The 16403-nt window shown below is 42.0% G+C and overlaps 1 protein-coding gene across 2 annotated transcripts in view; it reads left to right on the top strand.

Moving 5' to 3' along the window:
• The window catches only part of mpp2b (MAGUK p55 scaffold protein 2b), a 53955-nt gene that overhangs the window by 32913 nt on the left and 4639 nt on the right, over positions 1-16403 (top strand). For both annotated transcript variants that reach the window (XM_006800996.1, XM_006800995.1), the window contains 5 exons: positions 11565-11717; positions 11949-12104; positions 12768-12995; positions 15859-15990; positions 16081-16183. In XM_006800996.1, coding sequence (XP_006801059.1) covers positions 11565-11717; positions 11949-12104; positions 12768-12995; positions 15859-15990; positions 16081-16183 — 772 coding nt within the window. The remainder of the gene's footprint in view (positions 1-11564; positions 11718-11948; positions 12105-12767; positions 12996-15858; positions 15991-16080; positions 16184-16403) is intronic.

The following is a 16403-nucleotide window of genomic DNA, read 5'->3' as shown; positions in this document are numbered from 1 at the left end:
TTTCACTCCTCTTTCAAACCATCTGTCCTCTCTGTCCAAAATGTGAACATTGGCATCCTTGAAAGAGTGTCCTTTATCCTTAAGATGCAGATGGACAGCTGAATCTTGTCCTGTGGAGGTCGCTCTTCTGTGTTGTGCCATGCGCTTGTGAAGTGGCTGTTTGGTCTCTCCAATGTAGAGGTCTGGGCATTCCTCGCTGCACTGTACGGCATACACCACATTGTTAAGTCTGTGTTTTGGCGTTTTGTCTTTCGGGTGAACCAGTTTTTGTCTGAGTGTGTTGCTGGGTCTGAAGTACACCGGGATGTCATGCTTGGAGAAAACCCTCCTGAGTTTCTCTGATACACCGGCTACATAGGGGATGACAATGTTGTTGCGCCTGTCCTTCTTATCCTCCCTCGCTGGTGTCTGATCTTCTTTTCTGTGCCTCTTTGCTGACTTTAAAAACGCCCATTTAGGATAGCCGCACGTTTTGAGTGCTTCCTTTACATGTGTGTGTTCCTTCTTTTTCCCTTCAGGCTTAGAGGGAACATGTTCTGCCCGGTGGTGTAGGGTCCTAATTACTCCAAGTTTGTGTTCCAGAGGGTGATGGGAGTCAAACAGGAGGTACTGGTCCGTGTGTGTGGGCTTCCGGTAAACTTCGATGTTGAGGTTGCCATTCTCTTCAATGTGCACAGCGCAGTCCAGGAAAGGCAAACAGTCATCCTTCGTGTCTTCCCTGGTGAACTTGATGTTTTTATCCACAGCGTTGATGTGCGCCGTGAAGGATTCCACTTCTTCTGTCTTGATTTTGACCCAGGTGTCGTCTACATATCTGTACCAGTGGCTGGGTACTCTTCCTTTGAAATTCAATTCAATTTCAATTCAATTTTATTTATATAGCGCCAAATCACAACAAATGTCGCCTCAAGGCGCTTCATAGATACAGAGAAAAGCCCAACAATCATATGACCCCCTATGAGCAAGCACTTTGGCGACAGTGGGAAGGAAAAGCTCCCTTTTAACAGGAAGAAACCTCCGGCAGAACCAGGCTCAGGGAGGGGCGGCCATCTGCTGCGACCGGTTGGGGTGAGAGAAGGAAGACAGGATAAAAGACATGCTGTGGAAGAGAGACAGAGATTAATAACAGATACGATTCAATACAGAGAGGTCTGTTAACACATAGTGAGTGAGAAAGGTGACTGGAAAGGAAAAACTCAATGCATCACGGGAATCCCCCGGCAGCCTACATCTATTGCAGCATAACTAAGGGAGGATTCAGGGTCACCTGGTCCAGCCCTAACTATATGCTTTAGCAAAAAGGAAAGTTTTAAGCCTAATCTTAAAAGTAGAGATAGTGTCTGTCTCCCGAATCCAAACTGGAAGCTGGTTCCACAGAAGAGGGGCCTGAAAACTGAAGGCTCTCCCTCCCATTCTACTTTTAAATACTCTAGGAACAACAAGTAGGCCTGCAGAGTGGGAGCGAAGTGCTCTAATAGGGTGATATGGTACTACAAGGTCATTAAGATAAGATGGGGCCTGATTATTTAAGACCTTGTATGTGAGGAGCAGGATTTTGAATTCAATTCTGGATTTAACAGGAAGCCAATGAAGGGAAGCCAAAACAGGAGAAATATGCTCTCTCTTTCTAGTCCCTGTCAGTACTCTTGCTGCAGCATTTTGGATTAACTGAAGGCTTTTCAGTGAGTTTTTTGGACATCCTGATAATAATGAATTGCAGTAGTCCAGCCTGGAAGTAATAAATGCATGAACTAGTTTTTCAGCGTCACTCTGAGACAGGATATTTCTAATTTTAGAGATGTTGCGCAAATGGAAGAACGCAGTCTTACATATTTGTTTAATATGTGCGTTGAAGGACATATCCTGGTCAAAAATGACTCCAAGGTTCCTCACAGTGTTACTGGAGGCCAAGGTAATGCCATCCAGAGTAAGAATCTGGTTAGATACCATATTTCTAAGCTTTTCAGCGCCAAGTACAATGACCTCAGTTTTATCTGAGTTAAGAAGCAGAAAGTTAGTGGCCATCCAAGTCTTTATGTCTTTGAGACATTCCTGCAGTTTAACTAATTGGTGTGTGTTATCTGGCTTCATGGACAGATAGAGCTGGGTGTCATCTGCATAGCAGTGAAAATGTATGCTATGTCTTCTAATGATGCTGCCTAGGGGAAGCATGTATAATGTAAACAGAATTGGTCCTAGCACTGAACCCTGTGGAACTCCATAATTAACCTCAGTGTGTGAAGAGGACTCTCCATTTACATGCACAAATTGGAGTCTATTAGATAGATATGATACAAACCACTGCAGTGCAATATCTGTAATACCTACAGCATGTTCTAATCGCTCTAATAGGATATTATGGTCAACAGTATCGAATGCTGCACTAAGGTCAAGAAGGACAAGCACCGAGATGAGTCCACTGTCAGAGGCCATAAGAAGATCATTTGTAACCTTCACTAAAGCTGTTTCTGTGCTGTGATGAACTCTGAAACCTGACTGAAACTCTTCAAATAAACCATTCCTCTGCAGATGATCTGTTAGCTGTTTGACAACTACTCTTTCAAGGATTTTTGATATGAAAGGAAGGTTGGAGATTGGCCTATAATTAGCTAAGACTGCTGGGTCTAGAGATGGCTTTTTGAGTAAAGGTTTAACTGCAGCCACCTTGAAGGCCTGTGGTACATAGCCGATTATTAGAGATAGGTTGATCATATATAAGATCGAAGAATTAATCAATGGCAGGACTTCTTTGAGCAGTTTTGTAGGAATGGGGTCTAAAAGACACGTTGATGGTTTGGAGGAAGTAATTATTGAAGTTAACTCAGAAAGATTAATTGGAGAAAAAGAGTCTAACTTAACATCAATGGTACTAAGAGTAGCTGTAGATAATATTACATCTGTGGGATGATTATTGGTAATTTTTTCTCTAATGATAAAAATTTTATTTGTGAAGAAGTTCATGAAGTCATCACTAGTTAACGTTAAAGGGATGGTTGGCTCAAAAGAGCTCTGACTTTTTGTCAGCCTGGCTACAGTGCTGAAGAGAAACCTGGGGTTGTTCTTATTTTCTTCAATCAGTGATGAGTAGTAAGCTGTTCTGGCTTTGCGGAGGGCTTTCTTATAAAGCAACAAACTATTTCTCCAGGCTAAATGATGATCCTCTAAATTTGTGACACGCCATTTCCTCTCCAGATTACGAGTCATCTGCTTTAGGCTACGTGTTTGAGAATTATACCACGGGGTCAGGTACTTCTGATTAGAGACCTTAGTTTTCACTGGAGCTACAGTATCCAGAGTCGTACGTAGTGAGGAGGTGAAATTATTAACAAGATAATCGACCTCTGTTGGGGTAGCGTTCAGATAGCTGCTCTGCTCTGTGTTGGTACAGGGCATTGACGATGATAACAGTGGCTGGATTATATTCTTAAACTTAGTTACAGCGCTTTCAGAAAGACATCTACTTTGATAAAGTCCACTCTCCATTGCTGCGTAATCAATTATTGTAAATGTAAATGTTATCAAGAAATGATCAGACAGGAGAGGGTTTTCAGGAAACACTGTTAAATGTTCAGTTTCTATGCCATATGTTAAAACAAGATCTAGAGTGTGATTAAAGTGGTGGGTGGGTTCTGTTACATTTTGAGAGAAACCAATTGAGTCTAACAACAGATTAAATGCCATGTTGAGGCTGTCATTTTTAGCATCAACATGGATGTTAAAATCACCCACAATAATTATTTTATCTGAGCTCAGAACTAAATCAGATATAAAGTCTGAGAAATCAGACAGAAACTCTGTGTAAGGCCCAGGTGGACGATAGATGATAACAAGTTCAATTTTATTTATATAGCGCCAAATCACAACAAATGTCGCCTCAAGGCGCTTCATAGATACAGAGAAAAGCCCAACAATCATATGACCCCCTATGAGCAAGCACTTTGGCGACAGTGGGAAGGAAAAACTCCCTTTTAACAGGAAGAAACCTCCGGCAGAACCAGGCTCAGGGAGGGGCGGCCATCTGCTGCGACCGGTTGGGGTGAGAGAAGGAAGACAGGATAAAAGACATGCTGTGGAAGAGAGACAGAGATTAATAACAGATATGATTCAATACAGAGAGGTCTATTAACACATAGTGAGTGAGAAAGGTGACTGGAAAGGAAAAACTCAATGCATCATGGGAATCCCCCGGCAGCCTACATCTATTGCAGCATAACTAAGGGAGGATTCAGGGTCACCTGGTCCAGCCCTAACTATATGCTTTAGCAAAAAGGAAAGTTTTAAGCCTAATCTTAAAAGTAGAGATAGTGTCTGTCTCCCGAATCCAAACTGGAAGCTGGTTCCACAGAAGAGGGGCCTGAAAACTGAAGGCTCTCCCTCCCATTCTACTTTTAAATACTCTAGGAACAACAAGTAGGCCTGCAGAGTGGGAGCGAAGTGCTCTAATAGGGTGATATGGTACTACAAGGTCATTAAGATAAGATGGGGCCTGACAAGTAAGACTGGTTTCTGAGTTTCACAGCTGGGGTGGACAATGCTAAGCATCAGGCTTTCAAATGAATTAACAGTCTGTCTTGGTCTTTCATTAATTAATAGACTGGTGTGAAAAATTGCTGCCACACCGCCCCCTCGACCTGTGCTTCGAGATTTCTGGTAGTTAGAATGACTCGGGGGTGTTGATTCATTTAAACTAACATAATCATCCTGCTGCAACCAGGTTTCTGTAAGGCAGAGTAAATCAATTTGTTGATCAATTATTAAGTCATGTACTAACAGAGACTTGGAGGAGAGAAAGAGCCAAGAGCCTTGCTTTCCACTTCCTCCATGTAAAGGTTGGCTACAATAGGTGACACAGGGGAGCCCATGGCACAGCCATGTTTTTGTCTGTAATAGCCTTCGTTGTATTTGAAATATGTGGTGGTGAGGCAGAGGTCTAACAGTGTGCAAATCTGATCGGGTGTGAAGTTGGTCCTGTCCTCCAAGGAGTTGTCTTCTTGTAGTCGTTTTCTGACAGTCTCCACTGCCTCCGTGGTGGGTATGCAAGTGAAGAGAGAGACTACATCAAAGGACACTATGGTTTCATCTGGATCCAGGGTAAGTTTCTGGACCTTGTCAGTGAAATCGGTGGAGTTCTTGATGTGGTGTGGGGTGTTCCCCACGAGAGGAGCAAGGATGGTAGCAAGGTGTTTTGCAATGTTATAAGTGGCTGAGTTTATGCTACTGACTATGGGTCTGAGTGGGACAGCTTCCTTGTGGATTTTTGGAAGTCCGTAAATGCAGGGTATGGCATCCCCTGGGTAAAGGCGGTGATAAGTAAGGCGGTCAATGATTTTGTCCTTTTCCAAGTCTTGAAGGCAAGCTATAACTTTCTTTTTGTAGCTGCTTGTGGGGTCTCGCTTTAAGGCTTCGTAGGTATTGTTGTCACTGAGGAGAGTAGTGATCTTTGTATGGTAATCTGTAGTGTTTAGGACCACGGTGCATCTTCCCTTATCCGCTGGTAAAACAGTGATGTTGTGGTCTTTGCTCAGGGAAGCGACGGCCTTCTTTTCCTGTATTGTGAGGTTGGACGGAGGGACTTTGGCACTGGAGAGGGTGGCTGAGACTTTCATCCTGATTTGCTCTGCTTCTGTCTGTGATAATTTATTAATCCGAATGGCAGATTCTGTGGCTGTGATGAGGTCCACTATGGGCAACTGTTGTGGAGAAATGGCAAAATTGAGACCTTTGGCTAATACTCTCTTTTCAGGTTCAGTGAGATTCCTGTCTGAAAAGTTCTTAACCCATTTCTCCTGACTGTCTTCAGGTGTGTTTTCTTCTATGGGTTGTGTAGGTTCAGATTCAGAATGAGGAGTGTGTGTTTTTGAAAGCAAGGTGTGAAATTTCCTGCGTTGTCTTTCTTTTCCTTTCGAGTGTTGGGCCCGCTGAGCCTTGTCCACAAACTTGTAAACCTCTTCTAAGATTGGAGAGGGTAGAAGTGTTTCCAGTTCCTGCAGAGTCTGGCTGATCTTGATCTGGAGGGCATCTATAGTGAAATGGACCTGTCTTATCCTTTCACTTAAAAGGTGATTTTGCGCTCTCTGTAGAATCAAGTCTGCTCTGTATCCCCTGACAGTGGATCCAAGGCGCAGGCTCTTGGGAACAACTCTGGTTTGTCTGCATCTTAGGTTGAAACGGAGATGGTTCCTATAATCCGCTAGTTTCCTTGATTCCCTTTCATCCTCCCGCACCAGTTGAAGGGTGTTCCTCCCAAAATGTACGGCAATATGTCTGTGAAGGATCTCAGTCATCCAGGTCATCGTAGTCAAAGGAGCTTGCAAAGAAAAGCGTCTGGACTTCTTTAAGTTACTTGAAGACGTTTCACCTCTCATCCGAGAGGCTTCTTCAGTTCTAAGGTCAAATGGTGGAGAGTCCCAGATATAACCCTCATATAACCCTACGATGACCTGGATGACTGAGAACCTTCACAGACATTTTGCCTCATAAACACTCCCATTAATTGAGATTGGGAGAGCCAGCTGAGCATGCTCAGCAGGGGCGGGAACCAATTTTGTTGATGTTGTGCAAACTTAAACCCAGCTAACGCACACCTCTGGCTTATGTCACTGCTGTTGGCACAGGTGGAGCTTGTTTCTAGGTGTTTTATTGTTGCAGCAGGTTGAACGAATTCCAGAAAATATGCAAAAATACACAAAAAGATTAAATGTGTCTCTGCACATTACAAAAAATAACAGATAAACATATATTTCTTTTTTTTTTAGAAGTATTAGCATTCCTATTCTTTCAAACCTGTCAGTCATTTTAACAACACACATGAAGGGAACAGCCCACTTATTCTTGACTTGTCTGAAACTTGACAAGTGCAGATGTCAGTAGCAACTCCAATGATCACTAAAAACATGAAGTAGATTAGATTAGACATAGATTTAAAATTTATTTATTTATTCAAAAAGCTGTGCTCATAAGAGATGAGACATGTTCCTTATAACTCTCTTTATATTTACTGCAGCAAAATGACTCACTTGCACATTTTGCATAGGCTTGACAAGCTCTCTGTACATTATAATGCCTGTGTGGTTTTCACACACATGTTTTGATGCCTTCTTCTTTCACTGTGAAATGTGACAAAAATATGACTGTGGAATTGATTGTATCCAGCCTTGGTTTGAGCTGCTGCTGTGTGAGGTACTAAACAATCTGCTACACTTAGCGTAAAGGATGCATTCATCAGTTTTTAATGAGACTTCCAAAATCTAAAATGTAAAAGGAGAACCTTACACCTTGTGATACTCGCTACTAAAGTATTACAGCAAAGAAACAAGGATGAAAAAGGCTGCCATGCCACTGAAACATCTTTGATTTACTCTCCATGCACTCTTCTTTTTTTTGTCATCAGTGAAAATAAACATGTTCAGTTTATACAGATTGCGCTTGGATTAAAGATCGTCCTGGACGGAGAGAAAATCAGTGTAGTTGTGCCTACAACATCATCCTTTTGTCCAAGAAAATTCAGACATGACTGGCAGTCTTTTTTTTTTGTCTAGACTGGTAAAATATTTACTGTATCAATAATAGAGCAGGTGCCATCAACAATTCAGTAACTGAATATTTTTCCATAGGCCTGATTTTAGTGACAGTCAGCTGTTTCTCTACGATGTCTTAGTGTGGATCCTTGCATTTCTTCAATCATCACGATGTATACTTGCACATGGGCTGCATGGCTGAATAACCGAGCTGATTTCTCAAAAACTACAAAGTAGTACTCTCCATGCACATGATGAGAGATGCAATTTCTTAGCTGTCCTCATGCAAAACCAGCCCTAGGTCATTCTTATTCAAATGGAGGTACAGGGTATAGCTTTTTGAAGTGAAGGGAGAAGAGTGGAAGAGCTGAGCGGTGCCAGTTTTTTTTTTCACAGTTTCATCTCACTATGTCTTCCCCTCCCACTTCTTGCCAAGAGCAGAATTTTTCTCATCCCTTTTTAAAAACCTGGACTTTTTTTCCCAAGCAACAGGAGGATAAGGAAAAAGTTCCCCGCTGATTTAAAGTATAGACAGAGTTAATTTTTCCCTTATATTTGTGCAGCTAAGAGTAAAGTTGAAGTTGTTTCTCTGTCCAGGGAGATGCTCCTGCATCCTTTCTCTTTCTGTGTCCCTTTCTGTTGCTTCGTTTTTGGTATGCTTTGAGGCATGTTTGTGTGTGTGAGTGCGTGGCAAGAGCATGACCCTGCTATTTGTGCCGAGTGTCTTAGAGACATACAGTCCCAGTGTATTGATGAGCATTCTCATAAAAGATTCATCTGATGCAAGCTGTGAGTCTTGGTGAAGGATTTAAGAAGGATTTCCTGGACGGTGGTTTCCCTTCGACCCGTGGTGGATCTATAAACACTTAACGAGCTTTTGCTTGATGTGCTGAGAGACCGAGAAAATGCTAACAGAGAGACGGGGATAATAGAGCGAGTGTTCATGTGTGCACGCTTATGGCACGGTGGCTGCAGTTATGCTAATTGCACAGAACAATGCAATCAGCGCAACCCACAGTTCTATAAAGAATCAGAATCATGATTACAGGACATTTAGCAGATATTGATAAGAGGAGCTGAAGCTCGAATATTCAGTTGCAGCGCTTCATTATTATCAGTTTTGTGGTACTGACTCAGCACCTGGCTCTCTTTCTAACAGAGTAGTCGGAACTATTAAAGTAGTTAGGGCAACTAAATGAGCCGACGCTTGCTTTGACACTTTCAGCTTTGTACCCCGTGCTATTTAATCTAATTTCTAAGCCGTCACATGCCTGTTCAGACTATTAATGAGACTCCGGTGTCTTTGTAAAACAATGCCACGTGGCTCTGAAATAATGAACCTTGGTACTACTCACAATGGCTTCTGCAAAGTATCTTTCTATAATACAGCAAATCTCTGGCTCTGTGGTTATCCATGACCTCCTGCACCATCAACTTGGCACACAGTGATATATATTGGGACCCTGAAGGTTCTAATCTATATTAGATATTAAGGCATCATTGTGTTGCCCAGCAACCAACCACTAACAGGCTAAATTGACCAATTTTTTAGCATCTTTTTTTTTTTTTTATAACACCTTATAAATTTTTTTTATATTTGAATGATATATGTGATTTAATATGGTGCAGTCACATTGCCTGGCAACCACCTAACAACGGACTAAAGTAAATGGGCCAAACAGTACTATAGCATGGGATTATTTTAAAATAAGATCCTCATGTCTCACAAACCTGGCATTCAGTTTATGTTTATTTCTACAGCTGACATAGAGGTCCTGTTGAATTACAGCTGATATCTTAGGCAAAGGCAAGGAAATCGTCTCATGCAGCTTGTAAAATGGCAAAAATGAGAGAGTGAATTTTTACAGACTAATATAATTGTAACACTGCTGCGCCAGCTTTGTTAACTGGTTGTCTTTAGAGCACCAGTGCTCATTAGCCTTAAAAAAAAGAGTTGTACTACTGATTACTAGGGGTGGGAGAAAATGTGGATACTTATCAGTCTCGGTACACTTCAGCCAAATATGAATATTTTTATTTTAACATGGGCTTGCTCTAAACGGATCATCCATCCATCCATCCATCCACCCAGCCATCCATCAGTCCTCGAGGATTAACACAGATGGCCAATTTATAAATATTTGACTTAGTCATAAGAGTCCTGACTTACTATGGTGGTGCTTATTAAATGTATGAAGGTCAAATAAAGCGATGCTAACTCACTTGCAGTTGAAGAAAAAGAAAAAGGAGAAACTCTTTTCCTCAGATTACTTTTTATACCCCTCAGCTATAAAAGGCTGGCAGGGTATTGTTGGCCACTGGCTGGGTGGGCAGGCGGCGTTGACACCCAAGTTTGTGAATGTGATACCTCAAGAACGAGGTGAAGTAGGAAGTTATTAAGTTACTTAGTTGTTATTTCGTTTTTAAAATAAGCAGTCTGTTACTGTAACCATGCCACTGCATTTTCTTCTTAGTTGTTACTTCCGTCCATGACTTCTAGGCATTCAGCTGAGCTCGCGGATATGGTTGCGTTAGCAGGCTTGTTAAGGTCAGTTAGTGAGGTGGCAGAGAGAACAGCGTTTACACGTGGCAGTATTTGCATCATTTTATGCCAGAGGGATAAAATGTTGCTGCTGTTGCTGCATCTCTGAAACTGCAGCGAATAGCTTTTAGGTCAGCTTGAGTTGTCACTCTGAGGGGAATTAATAGTCCTGCGTGCTGGGCATGTGATTGAAGAGGTGCTGCCAATGACAGCTCGCTCTGCAAGTTAAGTCAGGATTTCCAGAAGTAGGTGAATGGTAGGATGGACACTGTAACACATAGGTAAGGTCATTGCAATGTTTTCTTTAAAATTTATTTTATTTTATGTGGACGTTTTCTTACGTACTCTTATCATTAGGTAATACTATAATCTAAGAGATTGCTTTTTAATTGTGCTGAAATTACTTCTAAAAGGAATGCCACTCATCACCAGAGAATAAATATGTTATTACTGCAGTTTTCAGAATAGATGTTTTTCTTCACTTACACAAATCTGTTTTTGTTTTGTGTCAATCGCATTGTGTGTATACCAGTTATTCCTACTTCTACTCTCTGCTCATACTATGTTGTTCCTTAAGGTTAGAAGAGAGCTGCGTGCTTGCTCGAATGCCTGAAGATAAAACCTTGTATCCCTCTGTGTGTAGTACCGTGTAGTTAAGTACATAGATTTATGTGTTTGACTGAATATCTGTGGATCTGTTTGTGCATTTACGTGTACGTTTCTTGTCCCCCGGCATGGATCCTTCATCTCATCCTCAGCAAACAAACATTTTAGCTGCCAGGGTAGTAGTCAGTCCCACCACACAAATACTCTGTGGGATTGCCTAACAATATGAATCTACAAGCACAGCACCGGTTAGTGTGCAGTTGCCAATTGTGTCACTGTAAATGATTGCATTTGCATTTGGTTTTTGAAAAACAGTCTGCATGTAATTAGGTTCTGTAGCAACTGAATGGTTTGCGGAGCATAGCACGGTGTACCATCGAGAGGTTTAACCCAGAGTCAAGAGTCACATGATACGTTTGCTCACTCAGAGCCAGAGGTGTGGAGACCTTGTGTACGTCTATCTTTAGCAGCAGGGGAGCAGAAAGTGAAAAATGAATGCTTCCTGAAATATTGATGTCTCACATCATACCTTGAAAAACCTGCAGGGTACATGTTTCTGCTCAACTTGGTGCCTGTAGTTATTTATTTTTATTTTTGTATCATCGAGTCACCATTTATGAACACAGGCTGTGCGCTTGTCTCTGCATGAGCTTGGATTGAGGTTACTTAGTTTTGTTTTGTTTGCTATTGTGCTCTTTGCTACTTCTGCTTTGCTAAATTTGTTGTAACTTGACAAGCTACTTTGCTGCACTCATTAAAAATAAAATAAAGTAGGAGATTGTGTAGTTTTGCCCCATCAGTGGAAAATACACACAACACATAATAGGAGAGACAGGTAATGGACTGAGATTGGAAGGATAGCCTGGAGTAACATCTGTCTTATATTAATCGAATCCTAGGCTCATGAGCGATTTGAGGAACCCAAGCTTGAAGCTGTGCGTGAGAACAATGTGGAGCTGGTCCAGGACATCCTCAAAGAGCTGAGCCCGCTCGCGCACAGAAGCCAGGCAGCTGATGAGCTTGTTCGCATCCTGAAGGAACCCCACTTCCAGGTCTGGAAAACACGACACATCCCTCACATCAAATTTTAATTTTAATAAACCAGCACTTGTCTAGCTTTTTAAGCTTCATGAAACATGATTTCCCTTACTGGAGCTGCAGTACTTTGTTGCTCTGATGGCAGAGCCTCACTGATGAGAGCAAGACAAGATAATTTTTTGCAGTTTATGTAATGTGTATTACGTCTTCATGTGTGATTACATTACCTGTCGGTATGTTCACAGTCTCTCCTGGAGACTCATGATTCTGTGGCATCCAAAAACTATGAGACTCCACCACCGAGCCCGTGTTCATTCATGGACGCAGCCCTCAACAACCAGCCGGTTCCTCCAGATGCAGTCAGGATGGTCGGCATCCGTAAGGTGTCTGGTGAGCACCTGGTAAGTCTGCTCAGTAAAGAAAACCTGCAAATTGTAATCATTAAGTCTGGATTGAGCCTGACTAAATAAAACACCCCAGAGAAGTGGAGGATTTATGCTTTGGGTGGAGCATATGCACTCAGTATAATGAGATTTTTCTCTACCATTGTTAAAAAGAGACAAAAGTCAGATTTATGCGGCATTGTAGCGCTAAATTGGTGTGATTTATGTCCACGGTGAGCAGGCACATACGAATAATTTGATGATAACTTTGCCAGATGCCCTATTGTCTCACTTTCTGCACACAAACTCTCTGCCATCTTTCTCGAATCAATCAATCATGGGTCAGAGGTGACGAGACATTAGTTTAAGATAAAGAAGAAAAATAAGGTGCAATAATAGTGATTCAATGTTAAAGCAAGAAGCCTGAAATATATCTCTTTAAGCCTAAATGTCTTTCTAATAAAACAGTAGATGTGTTTGCATCTGTTGGCTTCCTAATTTCAGCTCAAGTGATTTTACTATTGGCTTCATCCCTCACAATTAAATTAAACACTCACCCCAACTCGTCCCTTAAACCACTTTACAGTGGAGGACATTGCCAGGCTGTCCCCCTGGGTCTCCTTCTCTAGTTAGCCCGCATGAAAAATAATTATTACACTGAGACTCTGTACATGTGCACAGGGAGTGACTTTTCGAGTAGAGAGCGGCGAGCTGGTGATTGCCAGGATCCTCCACGGTGGCATGATTGACCAGCAAGGTCTGCTTCATGTTGGCGACATCATCAAGGAGGTGAACGGCAAAGAGGTCGGCAACGACCCCAAAGTCCTCCAGGAAATGCTGAAGGAGGCAAGCGGCAGCGTTGTACTGAAGATCCTGCCCAGCTACCAGGAGCCGCACACACCTAGACAGGTCGGTCATTTTTAAAGGGTAAGGAGTGTTTACAAAGCAAACCCGATTCAGGCTTTGCTTCAAGTCACGTTAAATCTGTGCGGTTAAAACTTGTTCTGCAAACTCTGCTGCATCATAGCTGTTGCTCTTTGATCTGACACACATGAAAGATGCCCAAAATACCTAAATGGCACAAACTGGAGCTGGAAATAAATATAAAAAGGACACTTTAATGGAACTTTCTGTGCTCGAAATGCTTTGATCTTCCACATTTAAGCTTCTGTTTTTGTTAAAGTAGAATACATTGTGGAATAAATATTGCATAAAAAGATTAAATTGATTTAAAAGTATACAGTCATTTTCATCAGTAAGCACCACTTAATGTCATCCCTGGCATCCACCCTGCTATCTATAACCTTGCACGCTGTGCCAGGAATCATTATGTAATACCATAATGGGACTTTTTAGATGACACTGGCTATTTAGCTTTAATATGTGCATTACAGCTTTGTCACTTATCCAAATGCAGAGCAGGTTTCCTGCACCCATGCATAATGGATCTGTAATTGAAATCGGCATGAGCAAGCTAGAGAAAGATCTCACAGGCAGCTTATAACGCAGAGGATCCTCTTCATATGTTTGCCTTTTTGTCATTATTTCAGATTCCACAGTTGATTGACTATCAAATGTTTGCAGGAAATTGCTTGGTGTAGTGCTTTTAGCTATTAGATGATGTCAGTGCTTTCCTCTGGTTATGTTAGCTGATGAGCATTAGCTTTCTAAGAATCAGACTCTGATCATGCTGAAACCCGCTCACCGAGTTTAGTATTGAGGGGAAATAGAAATGGGTTATCTTGCCTGGTAAATTTTTGCCAATAGGATGCAAGGATGAGAGGATGCAGTGTACACAACACTGCTACTGATTGGCCTCTGCGAAGAGGAAAAAGTGCAGTGAATCTTGAGAAGCTGGGCTAAATAAATTCTTTATGTCTAACCAACATATACAAGAAATCGTTTATAAGAAAAGAATAGTAAATGGTAAACGGCCTGTATTTGTATAGGTGAAAAAAAATCCAACTTACATATGAGATTATACTATGAAGATAGTTTGCAGTTAAACTGTTTTTGTGTCCACCACCTACTAGAAATGTATTTTTATAGTCCTTTAGTGTGAACAAAGCTGTGATTTTACAAAGCTTACGATCGTCTAATTTATTGGTTCAGACATGCATGACAGAAAAAACTTTAATATCTTTGGTTAAATTTTCCTCCTGAGGAAAAAGTTACATCATGAGGACAAAATTTTAAGACACCTGTTTCTGACTAGATTTGTGTGAAAAATGTCTTTCTGTCTATTTCCGGGATTTAATTTATCAAATACAAGCGATGCTTTGGCCTCAGTGCGTGCATCAGGTTACTGTCACACTAAGACGGGTTTCTCACTCTCATCTTCACACACGCACATTTGTAAAGGACCAATAGTATCACGTTTAAACCATAGATAGCATAAACCAACATGGTTATGTCTGAAACACTCAACTCTATGACTTCGGAAAACAGTGGGTGATGCCTGTCTTTTATACTGTCTGTGAATTAAACTCATTAAGTTTAATTCCAGGGGTGTGTTTTATTCCAAAACCACGATCTGTTTCTAAACCTAACCTCATTAGTTTTGGTGTAAAAACCAGACCAGCAGCTGAACATGAAAGTAAACAAAACAGCAGGGAGTAAAAGCAAAACAAAACAAACTCCTTGAAAGGACTACGGCCAACAAATCACCATCCCTCCTTTATACACTCTAATGTGTCAAGGCACTGACTTCAAAAGACACCTTGTGCGTATCTTTACGATGGTAGCAGAACCTTACAGAACAGAAGTATTTCACACATTAGGATGATAGCACCCTGCACCAAAAGACAGCGTTCAGTCTGGCAAAATTGCTGAAAGAGGGCCTTCATGTATAAGAGAAATCACCTCCTTTCCATTCAGCACCTCAGAAGAGTCTATCCTCAGGTATAGCGCTTCATGGATTTCAAAAGATGCAGATTTCTTTGTAAGAATACATATCTCCGGCATACATTATGGTCTAAAAGCCTTCGCTTTGTTGAGGGTTTAGTTTTGCTTTCTTCTATGAAAGCTGCCCTACTTAAATACTTAAGAGAAATCTGTCCGCGGGAGACATTAAAGAATGATTGGTTGTGCTCGCACAGTTAAGAGCTGTGTAGGTGGACGCACAGCGTATGTGGTGTCGATGCTACGATTAGAGTTGTACCCAGAAGTCTCAGTGTAATCCAGCTGTCTGCGCTCCAGGCCTGGAGCTTGGTTGTAACGCTGGCGACTAAACTCAACTGACAGCTCGCTTTGGCTAAAGGAGAATATGCGTTTGTCCGTCTGTCTGTCGTGTCCTTACAGAGGGAAGGACGCACGCACGCAAAGGCAGTACGGTACAGGATGGCAAAGCCCGTTTTATGTTCATGCATCAGTTCAGAAAAGAGACGACGTCAAGCGCGGAGGGGGGAGGAGGGGATGGTTGCCATGGCTACAGATTTTGGCTCTCTCTTTATTTCTCTCTCCCTCTTTTTCTCCGTGTTTTTTTTTTTTTTTTTTTTTTGTCTCAGTCCGTCGACTCCTTGTCCTATCAGTGGGGGTTGGGATAGATGGTTTGGTTTATGAGCTGAATCCTGTAGGCTTGAGCTGTCGGAAGAGCGAGCTGGGAGATAGGGAAGGCTTTACATGGGCAAGGGCTGTTTCATATTGATGGACAGTCGGTCATCCAGTCCATCTAAGCCGATCACGTGTACACACAGGAAGCATCACGATTCTATATTGGGTGTAAAAGGTTTGACTGACATGTTCCCTCTCTCTAATGTAATTGTTCATTCAGGCCTTTGTGAAGTGTCACTTTGATTACGACCCGTCTCATGATAACCTGATTCCATGCAAGGAGGCGGGGCTTAGCTTCAACAGTGGAGACATTCTGCAGATCTTTAACCAGGAGGACCTCAACTGGTGGCAGGTTAGTACAGCCACATGTGCGTATTTTAGCCACATAAGATGTTTCGATTTGTTAGCTGCTTCACGTTGCATGTGCGTTTCCCCTTCGTAGGCCTGTCATATAGAAGGTGGCAGCGCAGGACTAATTCCAAGCCAGCTACTTGAGGAGAAGAGGAAGGCTTTTGTGAAGAGAGATCTGGAGCTCGCTACTACAGGTACACCTATTAGCAGTATGCAGCAGAGCAGAGAAGCGCTTCTCATTATGCAGATTCGATACAGGCTCCTCGCTGCACAAACACCCCGGCAACAAAGCCAACATCTGTTCCTCTCCATATCATACAAGTGCTTCATCTGGCGCTGTTTGCTCATCCTCCTCTCACCTCTTCAGTCTGCTCCTCAGTCAGAGAGTGCTGAACTGGTAATGAGCATCGGAGT

This window comes from Neolamprologus brichardi, chromosome 8 (genome assembly GCF_056152115.1).
Source record: "Neolamprologus brichardi isolate AB-2024 chromosome 8, ASM5615211v1, whole genome shotgun sequence".
NCBI lineage: Eukaryota > Metazoa > Chordata > Actinopteri > Cichliformes > Cichlidae > Neolamprologus > Neolamprologus brichardi.
This window is presented reverse-complemented; position numbering and strand designations above follow the sequence as displayed.